Source organism: Leptonychotes weddellii, chromosome 6 (assembly GCF_054177405.1).
Source record: "Leptonychotes weddellii isolate Sample4059 chromosome 6, ASM5417740v2, whole genome shotgun sequence".
Taxonomy (NCBI): Eukaryota; Metazoa; Chordata; class Mammalia; order Carnivora; family Phocidae; genus Leptonychotes; species Leptonychotes weddellii.
In genome coordinates this window covers 51,163,507-51,188,164 of record NC_138374.1, presented here as the reverse complement: position 1 = coordinate 51,188,164, position 24,658 = coordinate 51,163,507, and the positions used below count along the sequence as shown (strand labels likewise).

General features: G+C 53.2%; 1 protein-coding gene across 1 annotated transcript in view; it reads left to right on the top strand.

Moving 5' to 3' along the window:
- HK1 (hexokinase 1) overlaps positions 1-22,224 on the top strand; it is a 64,606-nt gene extending 42,382 nt beyond the window's left edge. The window contains exons 7-17 of the mRNA XM_081824144.1: positions 3,478-3,633; positions 6,009-6,242; positions 8,568-8,872; positions 10,213-10,361; positions 10,688-10,807; positions 12,165-12,260; positions 13,598-13,697; positions 16,414-16,597; positions 18,390-18,545; positions 19,574-19,807; positions 21,330-22,224. Coding sequence (XP_081680270.1) covers positions 3,478-3,633; positions 6,009-6,242; positions 8,568-8,872; positions 10,213-10,361; positions 10,688-10,807; positions 12,165-12,260; positions 13,598-13,697; positions 16,414-16,597; positions 18,390-18,545; positions 19,574-19,807; positions 21,330-21,474 — 1,879 coding nt within the window. The 3' untranslated portion in view covers positions 21,475-22,224. The remainder of the gene's footprint in view (positions 1-3,477; positions 3,634-6,008; positions 6,243-8,567; positions 8,873-10,212; positions 10,362-10,687; positions 10,808-12,164; positions 12,261-13,597; positions 13,698-16,413; positions 16,598-18,389; positions 18,546-19,573; positions 19,808-21,329) is intronic.
- Positions 22,225-24,658: the final 2,434 nt, after the last annotated feature.

Genomic DNA, 24,658 nt, shown 5'->3' with positions numbered 1-24,658 from the left:
TGTTGAGCTTTGATCTGGTTTAGGTTTAGGGTTTTCTGCCCCACTTGAAAGTTCGAGTTTTTAGAATGAGCTTTTAGAATGTCTAAGAGTCACCTCTTATCATTTATGGACAAATATTTATCAAGAAGGGTCTGGAGGAGTGGCTTTTCATCCCTGATTGCATATCAGAATTGCATAAAGGCCTTTTAAAAACATATTACTGCCCAGGCACCCCTCGCCCTACCCACCTCCCTCGCAGTTCTGACTCTAAGTGGGCCTGGGCTGGGACCTGTCCTCGGGAGCCTAAGACCTCCCCAGGTGATTACAGTTTGTGGCCAGGGTTGAAAATGTAGGTGTGTGGGATTTGCACAAAGGCCCTTGGTACCCAGATGGGCTACACAGCCACTCATTCGTTTTGTCTGGAGTTTGCGTGCGGTCACCCCGGGCCGACTATATCCGGGTGCCAGGAAGGGCATGAGCACGGTAGCTCTGTGGCCCCTGCCTTCACTGGTGACTGCCGCTTTCAGGATAGCAGGGGACAGCTCCGAGTATTCAGCAACGCCAGCCCAGCCCAGAGTTAGGAGCTCACTCTCTAAAAGGGATCAGATACTCAGCTTCCTCCCTACTGTCCTTGTATTCTAGGCCTTTGAAATTCTGGTCACATACCCAGATCCTATTCTAGATTTGAGTCCCATCTTCTTTCATTTTTAATTCTCTTTCTCCTCCCCTCTTGTCTCCTTCTGCTTCTTGATCTTCTTTATCTATGTCGTGTCTGGACTTTTGAATCCTATTGCCCTGTGTGATTCCTTATCACATCCTTCAAAATGCAGGGAGACACTTGCCTCACAAAACAGCAGTAGCAGTGACTAGGACAGCAGGATGGTTCAACCTGGAGAGGTCTTCGGCCTGAATGGTGGTGAAGTCCGTCCCCAAACATCTGTTCTTCCCATTGCTCTGCCCACTCTGCAGAACCTCTGCCCACTGCTGATCCCGCTTAGCACGGCCTCAGACCTCTCCCACCTCTCTGTCCCCGGGCTGCCGGTCCGAGCACACCCTGGCTGCCAGGGGCATTCCCGACTGGCATTCAAGTCCTCGCTCCCCTTGTCTGAACATGACCCCCACCCCGCCCCTCCCAGCCTGTCCCCAGGCCCCGTGGGTCTCAGCCCTGTCTGTGCCTGCCGGCGGGCACCACAATGTCACCTGCACATCCGACTGCTGACGGGCAGGTCACCACTTGCTGGGTTCCCAGGAGCAGAGGGAAGTGTGTTGGTGGAGAAGGAGTGTCCATGAGCCTCCGGCTTGGGCTGAGCGAGGCGCATCAGACATGACTTTTTGTCGTTCTGCTGCTCTAATGGGTTCTAGGAAAAGGGGATGGTGGGATCTATGCATGTAAAAGACGTCGTGTGGAAAAGGGAGATCATTTTGAGTGCCTCCAGAGGGCAAAGTGAGAAGCAGTGGGTAGAAGGTGCCAGGAGGCTGATCTTAGCCCCTGCTAAGGGGAAGAAGCTTTCCTGTTGTCACATCACCCAGTGGGGGCCGGCTGCCTAGGGAGGAAGTGAGCTGATGACGGCAGCCAGAGACAGGGTCGGGGTGGGGCCAGGTGGCTGCTAGCATGACAGTAATATCTTGCATTTAATGGCGGTGCCCACGAGAGAGGGAGAGTGGCACAGGGCTTGGAGCACAGCCTCTGGGGCTTAATTGGTTCCACGTGTGCATTTGCTGCCTATTAGCTCTGTGACCACAGGCAAGTGATATAACCTCTCTGAGCCTCAGTTTCCTCATCTGTGAAATGGGGAGAATGATATTGTCCACCTCATAAGGCTGTAATGAGGATGGAGTAAGTTAGCACGTGAAGTGCTCAGTAAAGCGTGAGATGCAGAGCAAGGCCACATACTCATGACGAGCTGAGATCGTAGCGCGTCACCCCTGTGAACCCATATTCTCCGCATAGTAACCTTATCAGCAGGCCCTGCCGTTCTCCCCATTACCCAGGTGAGGAAACCAGGGAGCAAGGAGCACGGCAAGGGCAGAGCCGGCATGGAGCCCAGACAGGCTGGCTTCTGTACCTGCTGTGAGATTCCGGCTCAGGGCTACACAGAGGCTGTTCCCACAGGTCCTTGGGGTGGTGGCTGAGTGGCTGGGACTCAGAGAGGCACTCTTCTGCCAGGGATCCCCGACACAGTTGTGGCTGGGTCGATTGTGTCCGGTCCTGTCAGGAGCGGGAACAAGGAGAACCATGTTTTTCTGTGCCCGTGTTGGGGCAAGGGAGGGGCCAGGTGCTCAGGTCCCAGCAGCAGCCTTGGCTCCTGGGCCTGGCTCTGAATGGAACAGGTTGTTCTGCTGTGTCACGGGCAGCTCTGGGGTTCCAGCTGGGCTCCTGGATGAGGGCCTGCTGCTTTGATCTGTCCCCCTCGGGGCTCCCTCCTGGCCCCTGCTCAGCCAGCATGCGGGGCCTGAATCTGGCTCAGAGGGGGCACAGAGCCCTGGTTCGTGGTCGCCTCTCTCCTGCAGCGTTGGCCTCAAACTGGCTGCTGCGGTTCCAGAGCCCACGCCTCCCCGGGAGGCTAGAGAGAGGAGGCGCTCGGGGATTGGCCTGCGCCTGCACATGAGCTATACAGAGCCCTCCCCTGGGATTGAGGGTGAAGTCAGTGGGGGAGGAGTGGGCTCCCCAAAGCAAATTCTTGGTCCTTTTGGCCAGAGAAGGAGAACATGGATGCCTGGGAGGTGGCCAGCGACGGGGGTCCCATGGGGAATGGCTGTGTTTCAGCCCCATCATCTACTCAGGCTTCCCTCCAAGAAGGCATTTACCCTTTGTGAGCTGGGAAATGGAGAGAATACTTCCCAGCCACCTCCTCTCGCAGGATTCGGGGACCTCCCTGCTGGAGGGATGGATAGGAAAGCCTCTTAAAAAAGCATTGTGTAGGGCGCCTGGGTGGCTCAGTTGGTTAAGCGACTGCCTTCGGCTCAGGTCATGATCCTGGAGTCCCGGGATCGAGTCCCGCATCGGGCTCCCTGCTCGGCAGGGAGTCTGCTTCTCCCTCTGACCCTCCTCCCTCTCATACTCTCTGTCTCTCATTCTCTCTCTCTCAAAATAAATAAATAAAATCTTTAAAAAAAAAAAGAAAAAAGCATAGTGTAGTGTCTTGTAAGAAATGATCATATTCTGCATTTCTGTCTGGGGGCCTCCTCGTCATCCCCAGTCTCACCTCCAGGCAGCCTTCCCTGCCTGCCCCTGTGCCCAAGGTGCTTACCTCCTTTGCCCACCCGGCGATGGGTGTGGGGTCTGGAGGAGACGCCCTCTCCCCCATTGCTGTCTCCTCATCATTTAGTGGCACAGGTGTGTGTGGTTTTGCCTGCCGGTGAGACCATGAGCTTGGGAGGACAAGGCGGTGCCTTCTTCTCCCTTCTGCCTGTCTGTCTGTCTTACTCCTCATGAGCCGCCCCAGGGGTACGCACGTAGGAAGGACCTGACAAGTGCCACCCGCTTTTCTCCCACAGGTTTGAGAAGATGGTCAGTGGCATGTACTTGGGAGAGCTGGTGCGACTGATCCTGGTCAAGATGGCCAAGGAGAGCCTCTTATTTGAAGGGCGGATCACCCCGGAGCTGCTCACCCGGGGGAAGTTCAAGACCAGCGATGTGTCAGCCATTGAGAAGTAGGTGCTGTCCCTCGGGGCTTTCTCTTTTCCTTCACTCCACCCCCCACCCCTGCCTGCCCACGCACACAGGGGAGATTAGAGTCCAGGGAGCCGATGATTCTAGCGGTGAACGAGGAGCTCACTGAGCCTGGGGCCTGGGCTCGGAAGCCCCCTGGGACATATGAGGACCTTCTCCAGACTCTGTTCCAGGGACCCCTGGTGACCTCATGATAATTGGGTGTTCCCTGAAGAAAGGGTTCTGTGGCTAACAGGATTGGGAAATATTGCATATTTATTCTCCATTGAGAGATTTATAGTATTCATTACCATATTAAAGAAAACCCAGTTCACTTTGGTTAGCTTATAATTTCCCAAACTCCTTTTTTTTTTCCCTAGAGAGAGAGAGAGAGCACGCAAACGAGAGCATGTATGTGAGCAGGGGGTGGCGGGGATGAGGGAGAGAATCCCAAGCAGCCAAGCAGCCTCCATGTCCAGTGTGTAGCCTGACTCGAGGCTCAGTCCCACGACCCTGACATCATGGCCTGAGCAGATATCAAGAGTTGGACGCTTAACTGACTGAGCCACCCAGATGCTCCAGTTTCCCAAACTTCTTTGGTGCCTGGAATGCCCTCCCCACTGCCTGCCCCCCATTCTCTCACCTGTTAACAGCCAGATGTGTTCCTTGGCACAAGTTTGAGAAACGTTGGTTAACAGCTGAGACAGGGCAGATAGACAGGGGAGGACGGTCCAGCCAGCCATCTGACTGCTGCCTTCCGGCCTCACCATGAAAAACCCAGACTTCTCTGGCTCAGCTGTGACTTGCGGGCCTGCACCCTGAGAGGGAAGAGGGTAAACATGGTCCCAGGGCAGTTTGACATGGTTGGGCGCCTCCGAGTCTGAAGGACTCCCGTCTTGTGGCTGGCCTCCGTGGGCCACCAGGCTCTGTTCCTGGTTCGGAGACATGCAGCCATGCGAGGCCACTTGCCGAAAGATAGGGCTCGCTGGGTGCTAGAGATGTCCTTTCATCTCTGCCCGAAGCTGTCGTTCCCACTGCCCTGCTGTATGCTGGAGACTCACAACGAGCCGGCGGCTTCCTAGCTTAGGCTCCTGGGAGCAGATGCAGGTCAGCGGGCTGCAGGTGGAGGAGGCGGCTGTGGGAATTGGAAGGGGTTTATGTGGACTCACTCCTCTGTCACATCCCTGGGCATTTACCCTCGGATCACTGTCCTTCAGGAGCTATTGGGGCAGAGCGACTGTCGGCAGGGCGCCATGATACCCAGTTTCCAGCCGTCTCTTTTCTCAAGCCTCCCGGCTCGCTACTGGGGAGAGAGGGGGCAAGAGCCTCCTGACATGTCTTCACAGTCATTCACAGAGTCAAGAAATGCCTACCTTCCTTTTGGCCTCTTCTGGTTACCAAGAAGCAGAAGGTTGGCCTCTTCTGGTTGGCTCTTTGGTTACCAAGAAGCAAAAGCCCACTTGAACTAGCTCAAGAAAACATATATATTGTCTTAAGGGCTGTCTCAGCGAAACCTGAGCATCCTACCAAGGCAGACGTTCAAAGTGTTCTCTTTAAAATCAGCAGAAAAAAAAAAGAGGAAGTAAAATTATCATTATTTGCAGATGTTAATTGTCGGTGTGAGACACCAGAAATATCTAGAGAAGTGAATAGAATAACGAGAGGTTAGGGAGTTGCCTGGAGATAAGATACAAAAGTCAACTGTATTTCTGTATATTGGCAATAATTAAAATATGTATGCTTTTAAATAAGCCTTTTATTTTAGAATATTTTTAGACTTACAGAAAAATTGCAAAGATGGTACAGAGTGTTCCCTGTGTATCGCTGACTCCATTTTCCCCATTGTTAGTTAACATCTTATGTTACTATGGTACATGAAGGTGAAAAAAAAGGAATATATATATATATATATGAATACATGCCATCTACACTGTACCATCTGTAATAGTAACAAAATCCTGAAGTACTTCGGGATGAATGTAACAAAAGATACACAAAACAGGTATGCAGAAAATTGAAATTTTCCTGGAAAACCTCAAGGAAAGGTGTGTAAGCATCCCAGGCATGCTCACAGACCTCAAGAGCAGGAGATTTGTCTGCGTCTCCGGAGCACGAAGCTCTGGGGCGGAGGCAGCGACGTCTCACCTCCCTTCTCTCCATGTCCCTGGCGTGTCATAACCCAGCCCGGTACAGTTTTTTCTCTTATTACCTGGTATTTCTTACGGAGGAGACTCCTTCGTGTGTTCTTCTCAGGCACTTGACTGTCCTCATCCCCTGTCATTCACCCGTGGTGAATGGGTGTGGACTCTGGACCCTCAGTGCTTTGCACCGCCCAGTGTGGTCCTTAACTCACAGTTGCTGGCCTCTAACCTCACAGGAATAAGGAAGGCCTCCACAATGCCAAAGAAATCCTGACCCGCCTGGGAGTGGAGCCATCCGATGACGACTGTATTTCAGTCCAGCACGTGTGTACCATTGTCTCATTTCGCTCTGCCAACCTGGTGGCTGCAACGCTGGGCGCCATCTTGAACCGCCTTCGAGATAACAAGGGCACACCCAGGCTGCGGACCACGGTTGGTGTCGACGGGTCTCTTTACAAGACGCACCCACAGTGAGTCTGCCCTTTGCTGTCATTGGCACTCAGTGCCCGTCTAGGCTAAGGACTTCCCCCGAAGGTCAGACTGTTGCACCCAGTGGAGGTTTCTGGCGTACGAGACAATACGTGGCTCTGGGCACAAAGGTCAGAATTGCCCACTTGAGAAGTACCCGACCCTCAGCCAGTTCTCCTGGTGTTGCTTCTGTACTCATTTCCCCCTCATTTCTTAGGTCTTGTTAGAGATTTCTGTGGCTGCCAGGAACACTGGGTGGAATACGTCTGTTTCTTAAATCCTCTTGCTTATTCATATATCATCAGAGACCTTCATCCTAACTATAGTTTGGGTCATAGGTGCGACGCCCACATTCTTGTTTTAGAAGCTCCTGTGAAGAGCCCCCCGACCCTCAGACGTGCCTTTTTTTTAAAACAAGGCAGCTTGTTGATGCTTTGCATCTGAGAGCGGGAGGGACATACAAGTTGTCAGTGGTCCCCGTCGGTGATGAGGGGCTCCTTACCATGCTGCCTTCTTGTGTGTCGAACTCCCTAGCTGCAAAAGCCTTTTGTGGCACCGAGAACATGGCTTGTGCAGTGTTAAAGATGAAATTCTGAGTCTTTATATACTATTAACAATAGCTGCCTGTGGTGTGATTTTTTGCACAAGACCTCAGATACTTTGCCACTCTGTGTACAAAGTGCATGTGAAATGGTCCTGTGGTACCTTCACAGCCAGTTCCAGAGACAGTTAAGTGAATGTTGACTTAAGTGGAAACCGTTCTGTTACTGAGCGGGTAGGGTTTGAGCTCATTACATGTCCTTATCTGTTAGGTTCATAGTTTTCTCTCTTTGTATTTTTAAAGTATTTGTAATTTTTTTTTTTAAGATTTTATTTATTTATTTGAGAGAGAGTGAGCACAAGTAGGGGGCAGAGGCGGAGGGAGAAGGAGAAGCAGGCTTCCCGCTGAGCAAGGAGCCCGACATGGGGCTCAATCCCAGGACCCCTGGGATCATGACCTGAGCCGAAGGCAGACGCTTAACCGACTGAGCCACCCAGGTGCCCCAGTATTTGTAAAATTTTTTTTTTTTTTAAAGATTTTTTTTTATTTATTTATTTGAGAGAGAGAATGAGAGACAGAGAGCATGAGAGGGAGGAGGGTCAGAGGGAGAAGCAGACTCCCTGCCGAGCAGAGAGCCCGATGCGGGACTCGATCCCGGGACTCCAGGATCATGACCTGAGCCGAAGGCAGTCGCTTAACCAACTGAGCCACCCAGGCGCCCCTGTAAAATTTTTGATAATGAAACTGGCTATCTTTTTGAGGGATAGGTGGTTTCTTGGCAAATGTTTAGACAAGAAAGGGATTTGCAACATCACATTAAAAATTTTGTTAATTGTGGTAAAATACACGCTATAGAATTTCCTATCCTAACCATTTTTGAGTATACAGTTCAGTGGTGGTAAGCATATTCACGCCGTTGTGCGACCAGTCACCACCAGCCACCTCCTGAACTCTACAAGATCTACAAGATCACATGTCAAACAAATAACTTTGATTAAATGTGTTCTAGTTCAGAAGTCACATGTATTTGGTGTAGGAACTTTAGATAGTTCAAAAAATTACAAAGAGAACAGAAGTGATTTTTCATCCTACCCCCTGGTATTGGTCACTGTTGATATTTTGGGGTTCTGGTTTCCCTGTTTCCTTTGGCAGGCAGCCTTCCATACTTACGAAAGACCATAAACTTTGAGGAGGTTCTGTGTCTCACTGAGTCCTAAAGTCCTCTTCTAGCCAATAAAGAATGTCCCGACTCTTGGGGGCGGAAGGAATGGGCAAGTGAAAATAAAAAACAAGAGTGATTATTTATGGAGCTAGTAACCAATCAAAGCAATTGACGGACTTGTTTAGTTCTCACCGCCCCACTCTCTGCCAGGTACTGTCAATCCTCGTGGACTCCAAGGTTAAGTCACAGGCCCAAGGTCACCTGATGGGGGTGGCAGAGCTCGTCCCTGTCTCCTGATCTGTCTCACTTCCAAACGCTGGGCTCCGGACATCACTGTGCTGTTAGCTCTGTGTCATGGTGGAGGACAGAACCCTTTTTGGACCCTGAATTTTCTGTATTTGATACTCACGTCATAATGTGTGTGACTGTGGGCTACTTGCATTTTTCCTTTTTACTTGTCTGCATCTGCCAGCTTTTCTCCAGCGCTCGTGTATGACCTGGGTGACGAGAAAATCAGGTCTAGAACATGGAATTCAGGTGTGGGAAAAGAAAGGGGAATCAGAGCTCCCTGACAGAGGGCTCTAGTCTAACTCTTGTGGCCTGCGCCCCGCCCCCCCACCCCAGGTTTTCCCGGCGTTTCCACAAGACTCTGAGGCGCTTGGTGCCCGACTCCGATGTGCGTTTCCTCCTCTCGGAGAGTGGCAGCGGCAAGGGGGCTGCCATGGTCACCGCGGTGGCCTACCGCCTGGCCGAGCAGCACCGACAGATCGAGGAGACCCTGGCCCACTTCCGCCTCACCAAGGACATGTTGCTGGAGGTGAAGAAGAGAATGCGGGCTGAGATGGATATGGGCCTGAGGAAGCAGACGCACGAGAAGGCCGTGGTCAAGATGCTGCCCTCCTTTGTCCGGAGCACTCCAGATGGGACCGGTGAGGGCCTCTGCTGGGGGCTGACACACCCCTCCTGCTTCTCCCACCAGGGACCAAGTGGGGCTGCAGGGAAGTCGCATCTCCCGTGGATGCGTTTATTTTAGCAAGCAGTAGGAACGCATTCAAAACCCTCTGCTTTCTGTTTTTACCACTGACTTGCCGCATGTGTGACTCAGGGCCCTTGACTTGCCCTGGATCTGGCCTCCCAGGCAAGCAGCATCTCTAAAACCACAGTCCTGCTCTGAATCAGAAAGTGTGCTTAAAACAGTGAAAGTGGGCCGGTCCCACAACACTGGGATTGCGGCAGGTTCTCACAGATTCACCAGCAGAAGGATAGTTACCCAGTGCGCCCTTCCTAAGTCCTGACATGGTGTGCAGCAGACAGGGGCCTGGGGCTCCAGGCAGATTGGAGAACAGAATCCAACCCTTAATGCTGACCTTGCTGAGCGCTCTGGAGACGCCGAGGGGCTTCTCTGCTGGGCCTTTAAAATCAGATTTGTGATATGAATTAGGTCCCATGTGTCAGTTACTTATGATCGTTTTATATCCTTGTATTCAAAACCACCCTCAAGCCTAGTGGCTTAAAACAGCAGCCGCCTCTTAATGCTCCTCTGGGCCCGGCTCAGCTGGTCTCTGCTGGACGCATTCACGAGTCTGCAGTCGCTGGTGGGTCAGCTCGGAGGCCCCGCTCACACGTCCAGCAGTCGGCACTCAGCAAGGGTGCAAGAGTGCCTGGCTGTGCGTCTCATCCTCCAGCAGGCCGCCGGGCTCGCCCACGTGGTAGCGCCAGGGTCCATGAAAGAGAGGAAGGACTTCAAAGCCTCTTGGAGGCCTAGGCTGGGACAGGCTCAGCTCTGCTTCTGCCACACTCTGTCGGCCAAAGCGAGTCATAAGGCTGGGCTGGAGCCAAGGGGAGGAGAAATAGACTCCATCTTTTGATGGGAAGAACTGCAGAGTCACTTTGCAGAGGAAAAGTACAGGGAAGAGAATGACTGTGCACATTTTTACACACACTCTACACATTGACATAAATGACTAATTTTTGTGAGGGCTTCCCCTAAAATCGGGTCACTGTTGCCATGCTTTTTATAACCCTGGAGAATTTTGTTTATTGTGACAGGTGGTTCATCCATGGGTCTTTTGTCCTTCTAGTGTGGCTTGAAGGTCGTGGTGGTCAGTGAGTTTGTGCCCACTCTCCCCGAGCCTGAGCAGTGTGCTGGAGGCAGCAGAAGCTGGAGCTTCTCCCCTGTATTTAATATGGGGGCTCGAGTCTTGGGGTTACCGGCTGCCAAGAGGCACTTAGCTGTTTTTGATGTTCTTTATGTTCTTGACTCTAATAGAGCATGGTGACTTCTTGGCGCTTGATCTTGGAGGAACAAATTTCCGTGTCCTGCTGGTGAAAATCCGCAGTGGGAAAAAGAGAACGGTGGAAATGCACAACAAGATCTATGCCATTCCCATTGAAATCATGCAGGGCACCGGGGAAGAGGTGAGACAGTTTGGCTTTTCTACCATGATGGCACATGTGTGTCACATGTCCAGTGGCATCGATGGTCCCCCCAAACCTGCCACGGGGTGCACGCAGCTCTGCCATCGTGTCCTTGTGGCCTGAAAGCATCAGGCACCTTAAGCAATGCTGGGCTTCCGATGCTCGGGGGGCTGCAGAGTTCCCGGGGTGGGTACTTGCCCGGCATGTGTCGGTGCGTGCGCGCGTGTGTGTGTGTGTGTGTGTGTATACATGGAATCGTGCACTTGTACGCGTGTACTGAAGCAGGAAGCCAGAGAGCACGGGTAATCCCTTCTTTTCTCCTACAGCTATTTGACCACATCGTCTCCTGCATCTCTGACTTCCTGGACTATATGGGGATCAAAGGCCCCAAAATGCCTCTGGGCTTCACGTTCTCATTCCCCTGCAAGCAGACAAGCCTGGATGCGGTAAGTCTCTTTCTTCTAGGCATGGGGCAGGGCTGGCCTTGGGGCTTCCTCCGGCCTCACTTGGCCCCTCGATGTAGGAAACGGCTCACATGTCACAGTGGGTTGACCCAGGCTTTATGTCATGCCCTCCAGTTCGTCTTCAGACGCTTCTCTATTCGTTTTTTATCGCTTGACGCACCCACCTCTTCCTGGAAGCCTCCTCATTCCCTGGGCAAAAGTATCTCACCCTCCTCAGTGTTCCCTCTTCCTTTAAATGTTATAGCACTTTTTTCATAATTATTAGTGATTGTGTCTGTCTTCTCTGCTATGTCAGGTGCTCCTTGAGCAAGGGCCTGTGTTCCCCCACCCCCCCACCATGCCCTAGCACAGAGTTTTATCAGAGGAGATACTTAATAAATGTTCAATAAGTAGAATGAAACAGGGTCCAGGGTCAGGGCTCAAGCACCTGCCAAGTACTAAGTGCAGGGTACAGAGCGGAAGGTGACAGTTCCTGTCCTTAGGAGGCCGACAGTCTAATGGAGGATCCCAGCCTCACACCCGCAGCTCAGCACTGGGCGGAGGGCTATTGGGGCAGGTGGGGTAGGGGGTACCCCGGCAGAGGGAGCTGATTGTGCAGAGTCATAGAGGCGAGATGGAGCCTGTCATGCTGGAGGAGTCACGAGTGCCTCCTTGTGTCACAGGTGGGGGTGTGGCCGGGGAGGGGCCCCGGAATAGCATCAGATCACACGGAACCTTGGGATTTAAGGCAAATGATGGGCAGCACTAGGGAGGCTAGGTCGGGCCACCTGCTTCTGGAAGCCAGTTAATCAACTCACTGGGCTGACTTGGGGCTTTTTCCTCTTAAGCCCTTTTATATCTCAGCAGTTAGAGCCATATAAACTTGCGTTTTGCAGTTTTTAAAGGTCTGCATTGTTTAAGGAGTTCACTTACACCGTCATCTGTATTCATCGTAGTTGAGTACACACCCAGCAAATGCTCAACTTCATTCAAACCAAAAGTTCACTTTAGGCAGTAACAGTGTTACTAAAAATTTGCATTTCTCCATTTATGTTGTTGGCAGACTGTTCTTTAGGGGAACTAGTTGGTTATACCAGGGGCCCCACCATTATCCTCCTATGCCTCAGTTTCTCCATCTGTGAAATGGGCATTATGGACCAGACTGCCTTGGGGAACGGTTAGGAGGGGGCGGGCCCTTGGAGGGCTCCTTCTCTGTTACTGCTTTGAGCCTCAGATGCTCTAACCTAGTCTCCCTGTAAATTCTCAGCAGATATTTACTCAGGAAGGAGAGAGTGAAATGTTATATTCTCACCAGAAGGGTTGATTACACAGGACTCTCCTGGTGCCTTTGCTCTTTCAGGGAATCTTGATCACCTGGACAAAGGGTTTTAAGGCAACCGACTGCGTGGGGCACGATGTAGCAACATTACTAAGGGAAGCAATAAAAAGGAGAGAGGTAACTATTAAAAGGATGTTTTTAAAAATCTTCACTGTTCGGGGGGTTATAAAAATTGTCCTTGCTGGGTCGTAAAGAATTCAAACAATACAGAAGCGTGCATGACCTGGGTAAGAGGGTTCCCTACACCGTCAGCAGTAAAACGGAGGTGAACAGTTTTGTGTTGTTAAAGGATGGTTTAAGAAAGGTAAAATCAGGACTCCCTGACAGCTTGAAAAAGAGAAAAGCAGCCCCCGGCAGCCAGGCATGGCCTGGCGCTGTCAGCCTTGGTGGCCCCCTATTGAACATGCAGTGTCACTCCGCAACTGGTGGAATTAGACAAGAAGGAGCCAAGTCTGTACTCCCGTCAGCACTCAGCACACACTCAGGATTGCCCTGCTTCCGGACAGCCTCCAGGCCAGAGCAAGCCCCACTCTGAGCGCCCCCGAAACCCCTGACCCAGGCTCAAATCCGGAGTGGGTGCTTTCTAACCCGTTCCGAGATGCCCCACAAGCTATGTTGCCCATGTGGGACCCAGTCCCTGTTACCAGCTCTGTTTGACTACAGGTGTGTTTCTGGTGGTCTTTGGCTGGAGGACATTGACAAAATATAAAATGGAAAATTCGAAAGATTTTACTTGACTTATCAATGAGGGAATTAGTTAAAAAAAAAAAAAAGTTCAAATGCCTCTAGTTCAGAAGAGCAGCCAAATACACAGGCAGTGGGGAAGGCTGACGTGAATGGGTTTTTGAAAGAGGGATTGGTTGCACTCGGCAGAGTATGCGAGACAACTTACATCCCGTTGGAAAGAAACCCGCTGACCTACTTTTGCCCATGTCCCCACTCTTCATGTTAGCATTCTTCCAACCTACGCTCTGTGCAGAGACCAAACACACGTACGAACCCGTGTCTTACATCGCCCCTTTTGATCTATATTTGGGTTGTTTCTCTTTCTGGTCCCTGCAAACCATGCATGCAGTAGGTATCTTTGTGTACCTGCATGGCTATTTCAGAAGGACAGATTCTGAGGAGTGGGTTTGGTAGTTCCGTTTTGCCTTCTGGAAGACTGTAACACTCTGAGCTCCTCAGAGAGAGAGCTATTTGGCCACAGTCCCTCGTCTTTTCTCCATTCAACAGTTCCCTCCAGGCTGCCTCTCTGGTACTCGGCATCATCTGTGAAATGGGTAGAATGCTTCCTTTCTTTAGATCTCCAGTGTCAGATACATCATTAATAGTAGGTGGTTAGTCAGTGAAGGAATATTTTACTACCTTTTTAATGGCTGGTAAGGAAACTATTTCAGATGAGGCATCAGGCAGCGCTGTCCCTCCCCTAAAGCTGTGTCCCTTTCTTCCCCAAGGAATTTGACCTGGACGTGGTGGCTGTGGTCAATGACACGGTGGGCACCATGATGACCTGTGCTTACGAGGAGCCTACCTGCGAGGTTGGACTCATCGTAGGTGGGTGTCCTGGAACGTCTCCCTCTTTGGCATTTTCCTGTTCTGTGGGGCCATGAGCCGGCAGCTCAGTCCTCTGTGAGGGACACTGTATCTGTCCCTATTGTCCCCTTACTGCCTCCAGAGTTTGGACCGAGGTTGCAGAGCTGTCAGGGGACTTTCTGCTCCCCAACACTCACCTCAAGGCTCGTGACCAGCTTGTCAAAACGGAGCTGTCCTGGATGAGGCCCCAGATGGCTCACATGGCTTGGGTGGACGGGGTGGGAGTACCTGGGGCCGGCTTGGCCATCAGGGCAACTACTGGGCTTATAGGGAGGGCCACCAGGCAGGTGTTGAGGGGTGGGAGCCTGCGATTGGGAAGGCAACAGAGCTCTCCTTCTCCCCTGACTGTGGGCAAGGGCCAGAGACTAGTCTTGGGCACCATTTTGCCTCTGGCAGCCACCGTCTCTGAGCAATCCCAGCCACTTCAGTGGGTCGCAGAGAGGTTGGCTCTGCGGGTTCCCTTATGGTCCAGACACATGAGGGATCTGGACTTGAGAGCACGTCATTCCTGAAGCACATCAATCCGGGCTGTGAGAAGACCATTTGTCCCATTGAGCCTGCTCCTGGTGTCAGGATGCTGGGAGAAGGCCCTGTTTCGTGGCCAACCTCTGCAGGCCCTACCTGGATGAGGAGGGCTGGTAGCCCTGCCGGGCAGACCCTTTGCTAAGTGTCTGGGAGATGGGGATAAGGCCCCTGAAGGCGGCCTTCCTGGTGCTCGGGAGACCTTTTCATTTGTGAAGCCATTTTTGGCTCCTGAGGAACTTCTGAAAACTGGGGAGCAGCTGCAAGTGTAAGGTTTTGGGGGCTTGACTCAGGGGCTGTTTTGTTTCTTCCTTTCTTTTGCAAAGCTTTCTGTCCCCACCCAGCCCCTGCACCTCTGCTTATGAATGGGCTTAGGTGTGACATGCAAATCCAGAGTGACAAAGCACATTCCCCACTGCAGCGCTGGGTCTGGCCTTCCTGCCCAGTTCAGGGCCGCCTGATTGAGCCGTTCCTGGCACCTGGCACCAGGTGAAGAGTGAGCGAGTGGGGCGGACATTGTCCCAGCCCCGGCTGCACTCACACCCACTTTCTCCTTCTTCCATCCATCCATCTCTTTGGTCCCAGCGCTCATTGGCAAAAAGTGTGATTTCTATGTTTTGGCTTTCTGTGCACCCCTGGCTGTTTCTGGGGCTCCTCTTCTCTCAGTTTCACACTTTGGGGTGAAAGGGAGCTGAGAAAACAAAAACCCCAAACAATCCAGTGACACAGGGAGAAGCGTCTGTGAATTCTATGGAAGTTTCTTTAAAGGGAACGAAAACAAGCCCTTTTGGTCAGGCCAGTGGGGATTGCCTTGTGTCCCCCAAGGGGGCTGAAAGTCCGCCTACATCCCACCGAGGCTGGGCTGGTGGTGCTCTGGGGCCTGGGGTTAGAAATGCGGAGTCTCAGGCCCCACCCCTGATCTTCCAAATCAGAATCTGCATCTTTTTTTTTTTTTTAAAGATTTTATTTATTTATTTGAGAGAGAGAATGAGATAGAGCATGAGAGGGGGGAGGGTCAGAGGGAGAAGCAGACTCCCCGCTGAGCAGGGAGCCCGATGCGGGACTCGATCCCGGGTCTCCAGGATCATGACCTGAGCCGAAGGCAGTCGCTTAACCACCTGAGCCACCCAGGCGCCCCAGAATCTGCATCTTAATAAGCTCCCCAGGTGACTGGGGTGCAGATTAAAATATCTGGGAGAAGTATTCCTTGGTTGGTTAGTTGGTTGGTTTTACATTTTCTAGTCCACTCACTGAGACAAGGCCGACGACCATGGGCTTGGATGTCATGGCGACAGAAACTGCTGTGAACGTTTTATACACTTCCTCTCAGTTTCTGTACTCAGCTCCTCAGGGACGAGAACAGCAAACCGTTGGTGGTTCCACCCCAGTCCCTGCGGGGCCACAGCCTGGGCAGTTCAGGGATGGAGAGCCCAGGCTCCTGAGCCTCTGGGAACTGTATGTCAGACTGTGCGTGTGCAGTGTGTGCATCCAAGGAGAATCATCAGGTTTTCAAAGAGGGCTGTGACATCAAAATGACGAGGCACCATCACCTTTGGAAAGGCGCCACTGACATGCTGGGGACACGGGCCTTCCCTGAACTAGCTGTGGGCTTCATTCTGAAACACATGGGAGAGTGGACTGGGCCGGCATAGTCCATGACCATGTTTGATCCGTAAAGATAAGTGGACATCCATGGTGTGATGGTAGACGACCCCCCAGTGTAGTATTTTATAGATATGCGTGTGTGTGTACAGTTGTGTATATATGTGTGTGTGTGTGTGTGTAGAGAGAGAGAGAGAGAAATATCCCTCCAATCTGAATATTGCCTAAACTTTTGCCATTGAAGACATATCTTTTTGTTGTCAGACCGTCTTCTATAAAAATAAACAGAGCCCTGCCTGGGCAGGCACACACTCGAGGCTCTCGATATTGACATCCTGGTATAAAGTAAGTGAATCAGGTGCTCTCTGGGTAGTTTAACTCTGACTCTCCTTTTCTGTTTCGAGGTTTTCCTGGGAAACAGTAGGAAAGCAAAGCTGTTGCTTTATTCATCTCAGAAATGTACCCCCTCTCTGTGGAGTCCCCGGCCCCAGGCCCTCCCCGCAACCCCAGGCCCCATGGCTCGGCCGTTCATTGCCCTCCTCGTGTGTTGCAGGGACCGGAAGCAATGCCTGCTACATGGAAGAAATGAAGAATGTCGAGATGCTGGAGGGGAATGACGGGCGCATGTGCATCAACATGGAGTGGGGTGCCTTTGGGGACAACGGGTGTCTAGATGATATCAGAACAATCTATGACAGACTGGTGGATGAATATTCTCTAAACGCTGGGAAGCAAAGGTAACTGCTTGGTGGAGGAGGACACATGCGGGAGCCAGGACGGTGAGGGTGGAAGGCTGTGTTCTGCCTGTTAAAGCAGAAGAAGTTTCTAGTAGGAGTGGAGTCTGGACAGAGGCTTAGAGACTAGCCCCTCAGATTCCCTCCTGACCTTTGCTTTTGGTTCAAGGAGAGCAGAGAGCCAGGAGGATGGTACGCGTGGGCCAGGTTGATGTCCTGGCCAGGTGCTCCTCTGCCGGGAGTCTGCCCAGAGGACAGGGTGGCAGCGGCCACGCCACTTCCCGCAGTGACCGTGTTCATTCTGGAACATTCTGGTCTCCAGTGCTCTGTACTTCTTCCCCATCAGACTAATAGAAGCCTTTGGTCAGCAGGTTTTTGTTTTGTTTGGTGGAAGTAAAGCGCACTTGACCTGCAGTTGTCAAAGGGCACGGTGAATTAGGATGTGGCCAGTGGGGGCTTCTCTTCGTCATTCCCCAGCCTCCTGCACCGCCTCATGGCTGGTGGGAGCCTGGGTCCCAGACATCCTGCCTGAGATGGCAGTGTCTGTCCTCCCTGCAGACAGACCGAGGACTCCTTGTCTCGGGCTCCCAGGACGCAGGTCATCCTCTGCCATTGCCGGGATGGGTTTGTCCGAGCCATGTCCCCAGGAGCAGGAAGAAGCAGTGGGGGGGATGGCACCTCCCAAATAAGACTTGTTTCCCAGCCGCCCTCAAGATTTTTGCCTTTTCTAGAGACACCTGCGCTGTTATTTACTTAATGGTTTTCTTTAAGTCAGCTTCTATTTTTCACTTAAATTTAACAAGGGAGAAAAAAGGGGAAACCAGTATTATCGTAAATAGATGATAATCATAAAATGACATAGCGAAGATCAGTGTCACTCAATTCTAGCTCCTATTGCCTACCATAGACCCCCTTGGTTGGCAGGGAGGTAGCAGGTGGTGGAGGGGGTTAGAGCCCCTTCAGCACCGCGCTCAGCTGGTGTCCTTCACGGTGTGAGAGGGACTGGATGAGGACTGATAATAATAGTGCAGTCTCATGGGTTTTTTCTGTGGCGCGCCTGACATCCTCTGGAGTGTCCAGTGGACTCTTCCCAGCCTGGGGACACTGGGACTTGAGCATGGCGAGGGCAGGAGTCAGAAGGCCCAGAACAGGTTGCCCTCTGGAGCACGGCAGCCGCCCGAACCCTCCAGCCTGGGTGGCTTCCTCCCTGTGCTGGGGGCTTGACCAGCACTCTGGGCTTTTTCAAAACCTTCCAGAAATCTAGTGGGAATTTTGCCCCCCTTGTCTTCTTGTCCCTTTAAGACTCAGACTGGTTGTTTGCTTATTATGCAGATATTTATTGAGCATTTGACTGAGAGCCTAGCGCTGGGCTGTGCAGACCCTGGGCCTCAAAGCTGAGCAGGACACTGGTTCCAGGCTCTCCAGGCTTCTGCTGGAGAGGCAGCGTGCCTGTGGGCCTTGTGACGGGGAAGGGAGGGTGTATGGGAGCCTGAGACAGGCAGGTAGAACTCGGTCGCGGGGAGAAGGACAGGCCTCTTGGAGGAGAGTTTTGAGCTGAGAGCCGAGTGGGGTTCTGCCGGGCAGTGGCAGGAGGGAGATGGCCCAGCAGTTAGATGTGAGTGCTGGTGATTTCGGTTCTGATCCTGGGGAGGGTTGAGGATCCCTTAGCCCTTCCTGGCCTCCCTCTGCCTCTGCTGCGGGGCACAGGGCTGGGTGTGCAGGCTGGTGATGCCTCCGCGGGGCTACTGGGAGACCAAAGGCTTCACATAGACACCAGCCCCTGCTCTTGGTTCAGGTTTGAGAAGATGATTAGCGGTATGTACCTGGGTGAGATCGTCCGCAACATCTTGATCGACTTCACCAAGAAGGGGTTCCTCTTCCGAGGGCAGATCTCTGAGACACTGAAGACCCGGGGCATCTTTCAGACCAAATATCTTTCCCAGATTGAGAGGTGAGTGATGAGGGGCGTCCCTGCAGGTCTGTTAGAGGTCTGTGTGGCCAGGGGAGGTCGTGATGGGCGGGGAGGCACCTCACGGGACGTTGTCATTTGTGAGGGTGTTTCTTTTTTTTTTTTTTAAAGATTTTATTTATTTGACAGAGAGAGACACAGCGAGAGAGGGAACACAAGCAGGGGGAGTAGGAGAGGGAGAAGCAGGCTTCCCGCGGAGCAGGGAGCCCGATGCGGGACTCGATCCCAGGACCCTGGGATCATGACCTGAGCCGAAGGCAGACGCTTAACGACTGAGCCACCCAGACACCCCTGTGAGGGTGTTTCTAACCCTCTGGAGTAGTAGGCCCTGAGCAGCTACATACTGAAATCATATAATTTTATTATAAAAGATTTTCCTTTTCTTCATGCTTTATGTTGGAGCATTATGTATATTTGGAAGTCAGGTGTATGGACTCCATTTCAGGATAAAGGTGCATCACGGATACCTGTGTTGAAGGGCGCTGAGTCCACTAGAGCCAAGAGCCACAGGTCTAGTCCCACCTGCACTCATCTGAAAGGCAGCCTGGGATCGGGCTGTTTGGTCACCCAGGAAGTGTGCCCCACGGCAAGTGGCTTTGCCTTCCTCCCGTTTTCTTGTGTGCGGTGATTGCTTCCTCCCTGGGCAAAGGCTTTTGCCCTCTTCCTTGGTGAGCTGTGAGAGGAGGTGCAGCGTGCTCTGCCAAAGCAAAAGCCACCTTGTTTTTAGAATGGTCGTAAAAGCTGGGGCGCCTGGCTGGCTCAGCACGCAGCTCCTGATCTCAGGGTTGTGGGTTCGAGCCCCAGGCTGGGTGTAGAGGTTACTTGAAAAAAAATAATGTCTTTAAAAAGAAATAAATTAATACAAATAAATGTTGATTTGGAGGAAGGAAGCCCCCACAACCCTGCTCGTGGTAAGTACGGTGGTTTGGGGCTGGTCGCCCGGCGTCGGCTCCCAGGCTGCTCTGCAGGGCCCCGCTTCATCCAGCCTTCTTGGCTTTTGTCCACCGCAGTGACCGGTTAGCGCTGCTCCAGGTGCGGGCCATCCTGCAGCAGCTGGGCCTGAACAGCACCTGTGACGATAGCATCCTGGTCAAGACCGTGTGCGGGGTGGTGTCCAAGAGGGCTGCGCAGCTGTGCGGTGCGGGCATGGCCGCCGTGGTGGACAAGATCCGCGAGAACAGAGGGCTGGACCACCTCAACGTGACTGTGGGCGTGGATGGAACACTCTACAAGCTTCATCCGCAGTGAGTGGGGCTTCTGCTTGGGTGGGCAGGGCGTCCTGGGCTGCTGAGGTCCCTTGATGGGTTATGGGACGGCAGGATGTGAGTCGCACCAGGAGAATTCCTCACCAGGACCCAGCTGACCCGAAGGCTGTGCGTTTAGGGCCTGGGCCTTCTCTGGGACCAGGTGATGAGCTGCTTCGAAGTTTAACTGAGATCCTTGGAGAGGAGTGGCTTCACTTGGTTCAGCTCACACCAGTGGCGTAGATGTCCCTCTCCCCATTCCTCCTGGGGCCCCCTTAGGTCAGGCAGAGTCTGAGGGAAGGGCGACTGTGGCCTTACTCATCCGCCTGGGTAGCTGCAGCCCGGCCAGGAGGCTGTGTCTGGTAAGTGGGGAGAGGGAGTGAAGGACGGAGGGAGGAGGACACCTTGTCTTGTTCACCTGCTAAATCAGTTTCTCAAGAGGATTGCAAGGTAGGAAGAGGGATGGGGAGTGGGCTCCTTATGGTCAAGGGTCTGACACTCTGTGCTGAAGGAGGATATTCGGCCCCACCTGCCCTTTGATCGGCCACATATCCCAAAGCTTAGCCCTTATGAATAGAGTGACCCTATTACTTATTGTCTAAACTGGGGTGGTTTTGCCAGTGAAGAGACTGCACTAATAATTACACTGGGACCATCCCTGGTAAACTGGGCCATGATGTCACTCTCCTTAAAAGCAGCCTCACCCACATCAGCGTAGGCATTCGCTGCTTACCTCACGGCCATGGCTGCAGAGGGAGCCAACTGCCCTGCTTCATCTGCACCTGTCCCCCACCTCCGTAGCTGTCCTCTTTGTCACCTGGGGCAGCACACTGCCGTGGCTCAGAGCTAGGTTTTGGAGCCATACACACTTATCTAATCCCCGCACCATCATTTGGAAGATATGCTCAAGTGCTCAGCTGCCAAGTGTCCTCGTCCTCAGGGGCTGATGGGCACGGGCAGGACTGGAAGGTAGCATAGAAGGTGTGGGGCTGGCCCTGGAAGGGGTGCCACAGCGGGCAGGTGGTGTCACCTCCATTGCCCTGAGCTGCGTCAGCCTGGCCCTGTGTCCCCGTCAGCGCATGGTGTGGGAACCTAGAGTCACCTGTCACTGAGAGATTCTCTCTCACCGGGGGCCTGCCGCTCTTGGCCTCGGAGGCCAGGTGTTGGGCCATGGCTGGTGATGGGCTGGGGATCTCAGGGGGCCAGGCCCTGGTACCCTAATCGGTATCTGGTCCCCCAGACGCCTCGGGCTTGGGGGATGAGTGTGTTTGTGCGTTATTCCTGCCCTCGTCCTGATAAGCCGTCCAGTCACATCTGTTTGGATTCTCAGCTGTTTCTCCATGCTGAAAACTGGGGTCGTAGAATCGGCGGCAGATCCGGTGTCCCCGCAACCCTTCCCAAGAAGCCCCTCCCGTCTTGCTTATCCTCTGTCGTTAGGGTCCTGCGGCGTCCTCGCGCGGGCCCAGCATCTCTTCTCATCTTCTCCACTTACCCTCCTCCTCCGTGTGTTGTTCTTTCTCAGCTTCTCTGGAATCATGTACCAAACCGTGAAGGAACTGTCCCCAAAATGTAACGTGTCCTTCCTCCTGTCCGAAGACGGTAGCGGCAAGGGGGCTGCCCTCATCACGGCAGTGGGCGTCCGGCTCCGGGAAGAGATGAGCAGCTAAGGGTACTGGCCCCCCGGCCTGCTGCCCCTCCAGCACGTCTCTCTTCGGGCGGCCACCCCCGTCCCTCCCAGCGAGCTGGGCCGGGAGCCGCCGGCGCCAGAGCCCACCTCCGCCGCAGCGGGAGGGGCCGCAAGCCAACTACCGGCGCATAACGTAGGGTACAAAATAGAGCGTGTGCTGTTGATAATCTCTCCCCACTCCGGCCCCTCCTCACCTGCCCTGCCACTCTGCATGATCCGATTTCAACCTGGTCGTCCGCTCCCCACGTGTGAAGTGTAGTGGCGCCCATTTCCAGTTTCTGCATTCGTCCGACAGAGTTATTTATTGGCCCAAGATGAAAAGTCACGCCATCTGACAGGCCTTAGGGGCCTCCGCAGCCCGTCCTTGGGGACCCCTCCCCCATGTGAAATGTATTATCACCAGCAGACACTGCCGGGACTCCTCCTCCCAGGGGCATCTTAGTGGCTTCCTCCCGTCCCAGCCCCCACTGCTGTCTGGCGTCCCGAGGTTCCCATCGAGACGTGTCCGTGCCACTGAATCGTGTGTCCGTGGAACTGGTCAGAGCCACGTTGTGACAGTCTTGCCTTCTGTCTGTCTTGGGGGTGGGGGGAGGTGGGCAGTTCTGTGGGAAAATGTCTTGTCTCCATTTGGGTAAAAGGAACGAAACCAACAAACAGTGCCCTCGTTGGAATTCCCCATTGCTTTTGTGAGCCACGTTGTATGACCTAGTAAACTTTGTACCAATTCAAAGACCCCGAGTTGATGCTTGTTGGCCGGAGAAGGTGGGAGGCCATGCCCTGGGGATCCTGGGGGGTGGGGGGAGAGTGCTTCAGCCCCCAGCCTTCGTTTAGTAGCATCACTTCTCTGTTCTCTGCAGTGTCACCGAGCTAGCCTCTGTCCTTGTTTTCCAGCACCGGCCTGGCCAGCTCCCTGCCACAGCCCCAGGGTCTCAACCCCGCACCGTTAGGAAGGTAAAGCGGTGGAAGGCCTCTGGGCTCCCACGGACTGTTTGGGTTTAATGAGAGGACAGTGCACATTGGCTTTCCTCACCGCCGTCCCCAAGCAGACCCTGCCCTTCATCACTGTCTGCCAACTCCAAGGGAACAGAGGGTGTAGACCCTGCTCTAACACGGATGACGTCTTGCTGCAGCCCCGGGAGCAGGTTGCCTGCACGGTCCTCCTCTCCCCTTTTAAAAGAATCCCTTCTGTAGGAAACCGCTCCTCACCTGACCCTTTCATCCCTGCCCCACCTCAACCCTGAGGCTGCTGATTCACCCCATGGCCCGCCAGTGGGTACCACATCAGCCCGCCTCTCGTGCCCTGGGCGGGTTAAGGCCAGAGCCCCTTTATCGGGCACCATGATCTCTGGGGGGATCACACCTAGCATTAAACTCTCTTGCTGTGCTGTTTTTTTTTTAATTTTTATAAGATTTTATTTATTTATTTGACATAGAGAGACACAGCGAGAGAGGGAACACAAGCAGGGAGAGTGGGAGAGGGAGAAGCAGGCTTCCCGTGGAGCAGGGAGCCCAGTGCGGGGCTCGATCCCAGGACCCTGGGATCATGACCCGAGCCGAAGGCAGACGCCCCTCTTGCCGTACATTTATAGCGTCACGTGGTTCTTCTGGAGGGGCAAATGGGGCGCACAGGGTGAGGCAGCGGTCAGGGAGAAGGGTGTCCTTGCGGTGCACCGGGCCAGGCCCAGAGCTCTCCGGGAGTCGAGATGCTTGGCGTTCCCTGCCCGCCCCCTGCCCGCTGCCAGAGTGAGTGTGACCCCCGCTGCTCGTGTCCTGGAGGTGTCCGCATAACACGGCCGGCTTGGCGGGGATAAGAATCATGCCTGCTGGTTATTCAGCACTTGACGCTGGTTTAGAGGCCTCACTTCAGTCTTCCTCCCAGCATCCCTGTGAGGCAGTTTTATCACTGGGAGAAGAAGAGGCGGAGGGTAAGAGGGACTTGTCCGAGGCAACACAGCCGCGGCTCCTTTTGACTCTTACCCACGGTGGGCACTGAGCTGGGTCTGAGTTAGATGCCGAAGCACAGAAGCCCCGGGTCGACTCACAGGTGATGGGCTTTGCAAAATAAGAAGCTCCCTCCCTGGGTCTTTAGCCTGATAATAAATCAGTACCATGGTTGGGTGCTGTCCCCAGGTGTGTTCTGTTTGGTCTAACCAATATTTATAAAAATGTGAGCCAAATGGAACAAGTCTGGAAGTCTCACAAATTTGGATTTCCGTCGTGTCTTGAAAGATCCGTAAGATCTGACAATGGGGGGCGCCCATTAACTCATGACATTTGTCCAGAGCTGGTCAGCTGCTGTCCCCTTTGGATGCGTACGCCCTCCTCTTCCCCCCGTTGCCTGTTACCCCCAACGCTGGAAGGCACTCATCAGGTTGTATGCCCCAGGAAGCCATCCCTGCTTGTGACTCCTGGATGAGATAAGTGTTAGCTCACACTCTCTTCTTGGACTCTTGTTGCTGTGAAGCCCTGTCAGAGGGGCGGCTGGGCCCTCTTAGAGTTAGCATCCACTTGCAGAGCTCCTGGCCCCATCTTTTTTTTCCTTTGATGTACTGAAGCCTGGGGCATGGGTCAAACTTCTAGATCTGGACCTCTCAACTGGCTACTCCTCCAAGGGTGCCAGGCACAAGGCTTCAGGGTTCAGTAGGTACCCCATCTTGGGGACCCCTGGCCTGCCCATTGGTAGCCTGAGAGGGGGCAGTATCCCCAGCCATGAAAGAAGTCTCTTTAGTGTGACACCTGTTGACCCTCCTAGAAAGGGATGGAGTGTGAGTCAGCCCAATCTTATCTTCCTCAGTCGGTGTGACCCACGGGCAGCAACGGAAAGCAAGCCGGAATCCAGAGCGAAACCTAGGAGACGGAGGGTCACCTTGAGCAGAGGGGTGAGGGGAACAGTCCGGGAACTGCCCCCACCTCCAGGAGCTGATCTCCCCTCCAAAGGAAAGTCGTCCTCTTACCCCCGTCTGTCATTGTTCACTGTTCCTGAGTGGATTTGAGTTTTGGAAACGCCCAGAAGGAATCTGGAGCTAAATCTAGTGATTGAAGTGGGTGATTAAGCCTAATTAGACCATTTGTTATTACAGACAGAAAGAAACCAAATACAACTAAAGAAATAACAGATTTTCTTGTTTGGCTTGTTAACTGGCTTCTAAAGGAATATTCTAGAG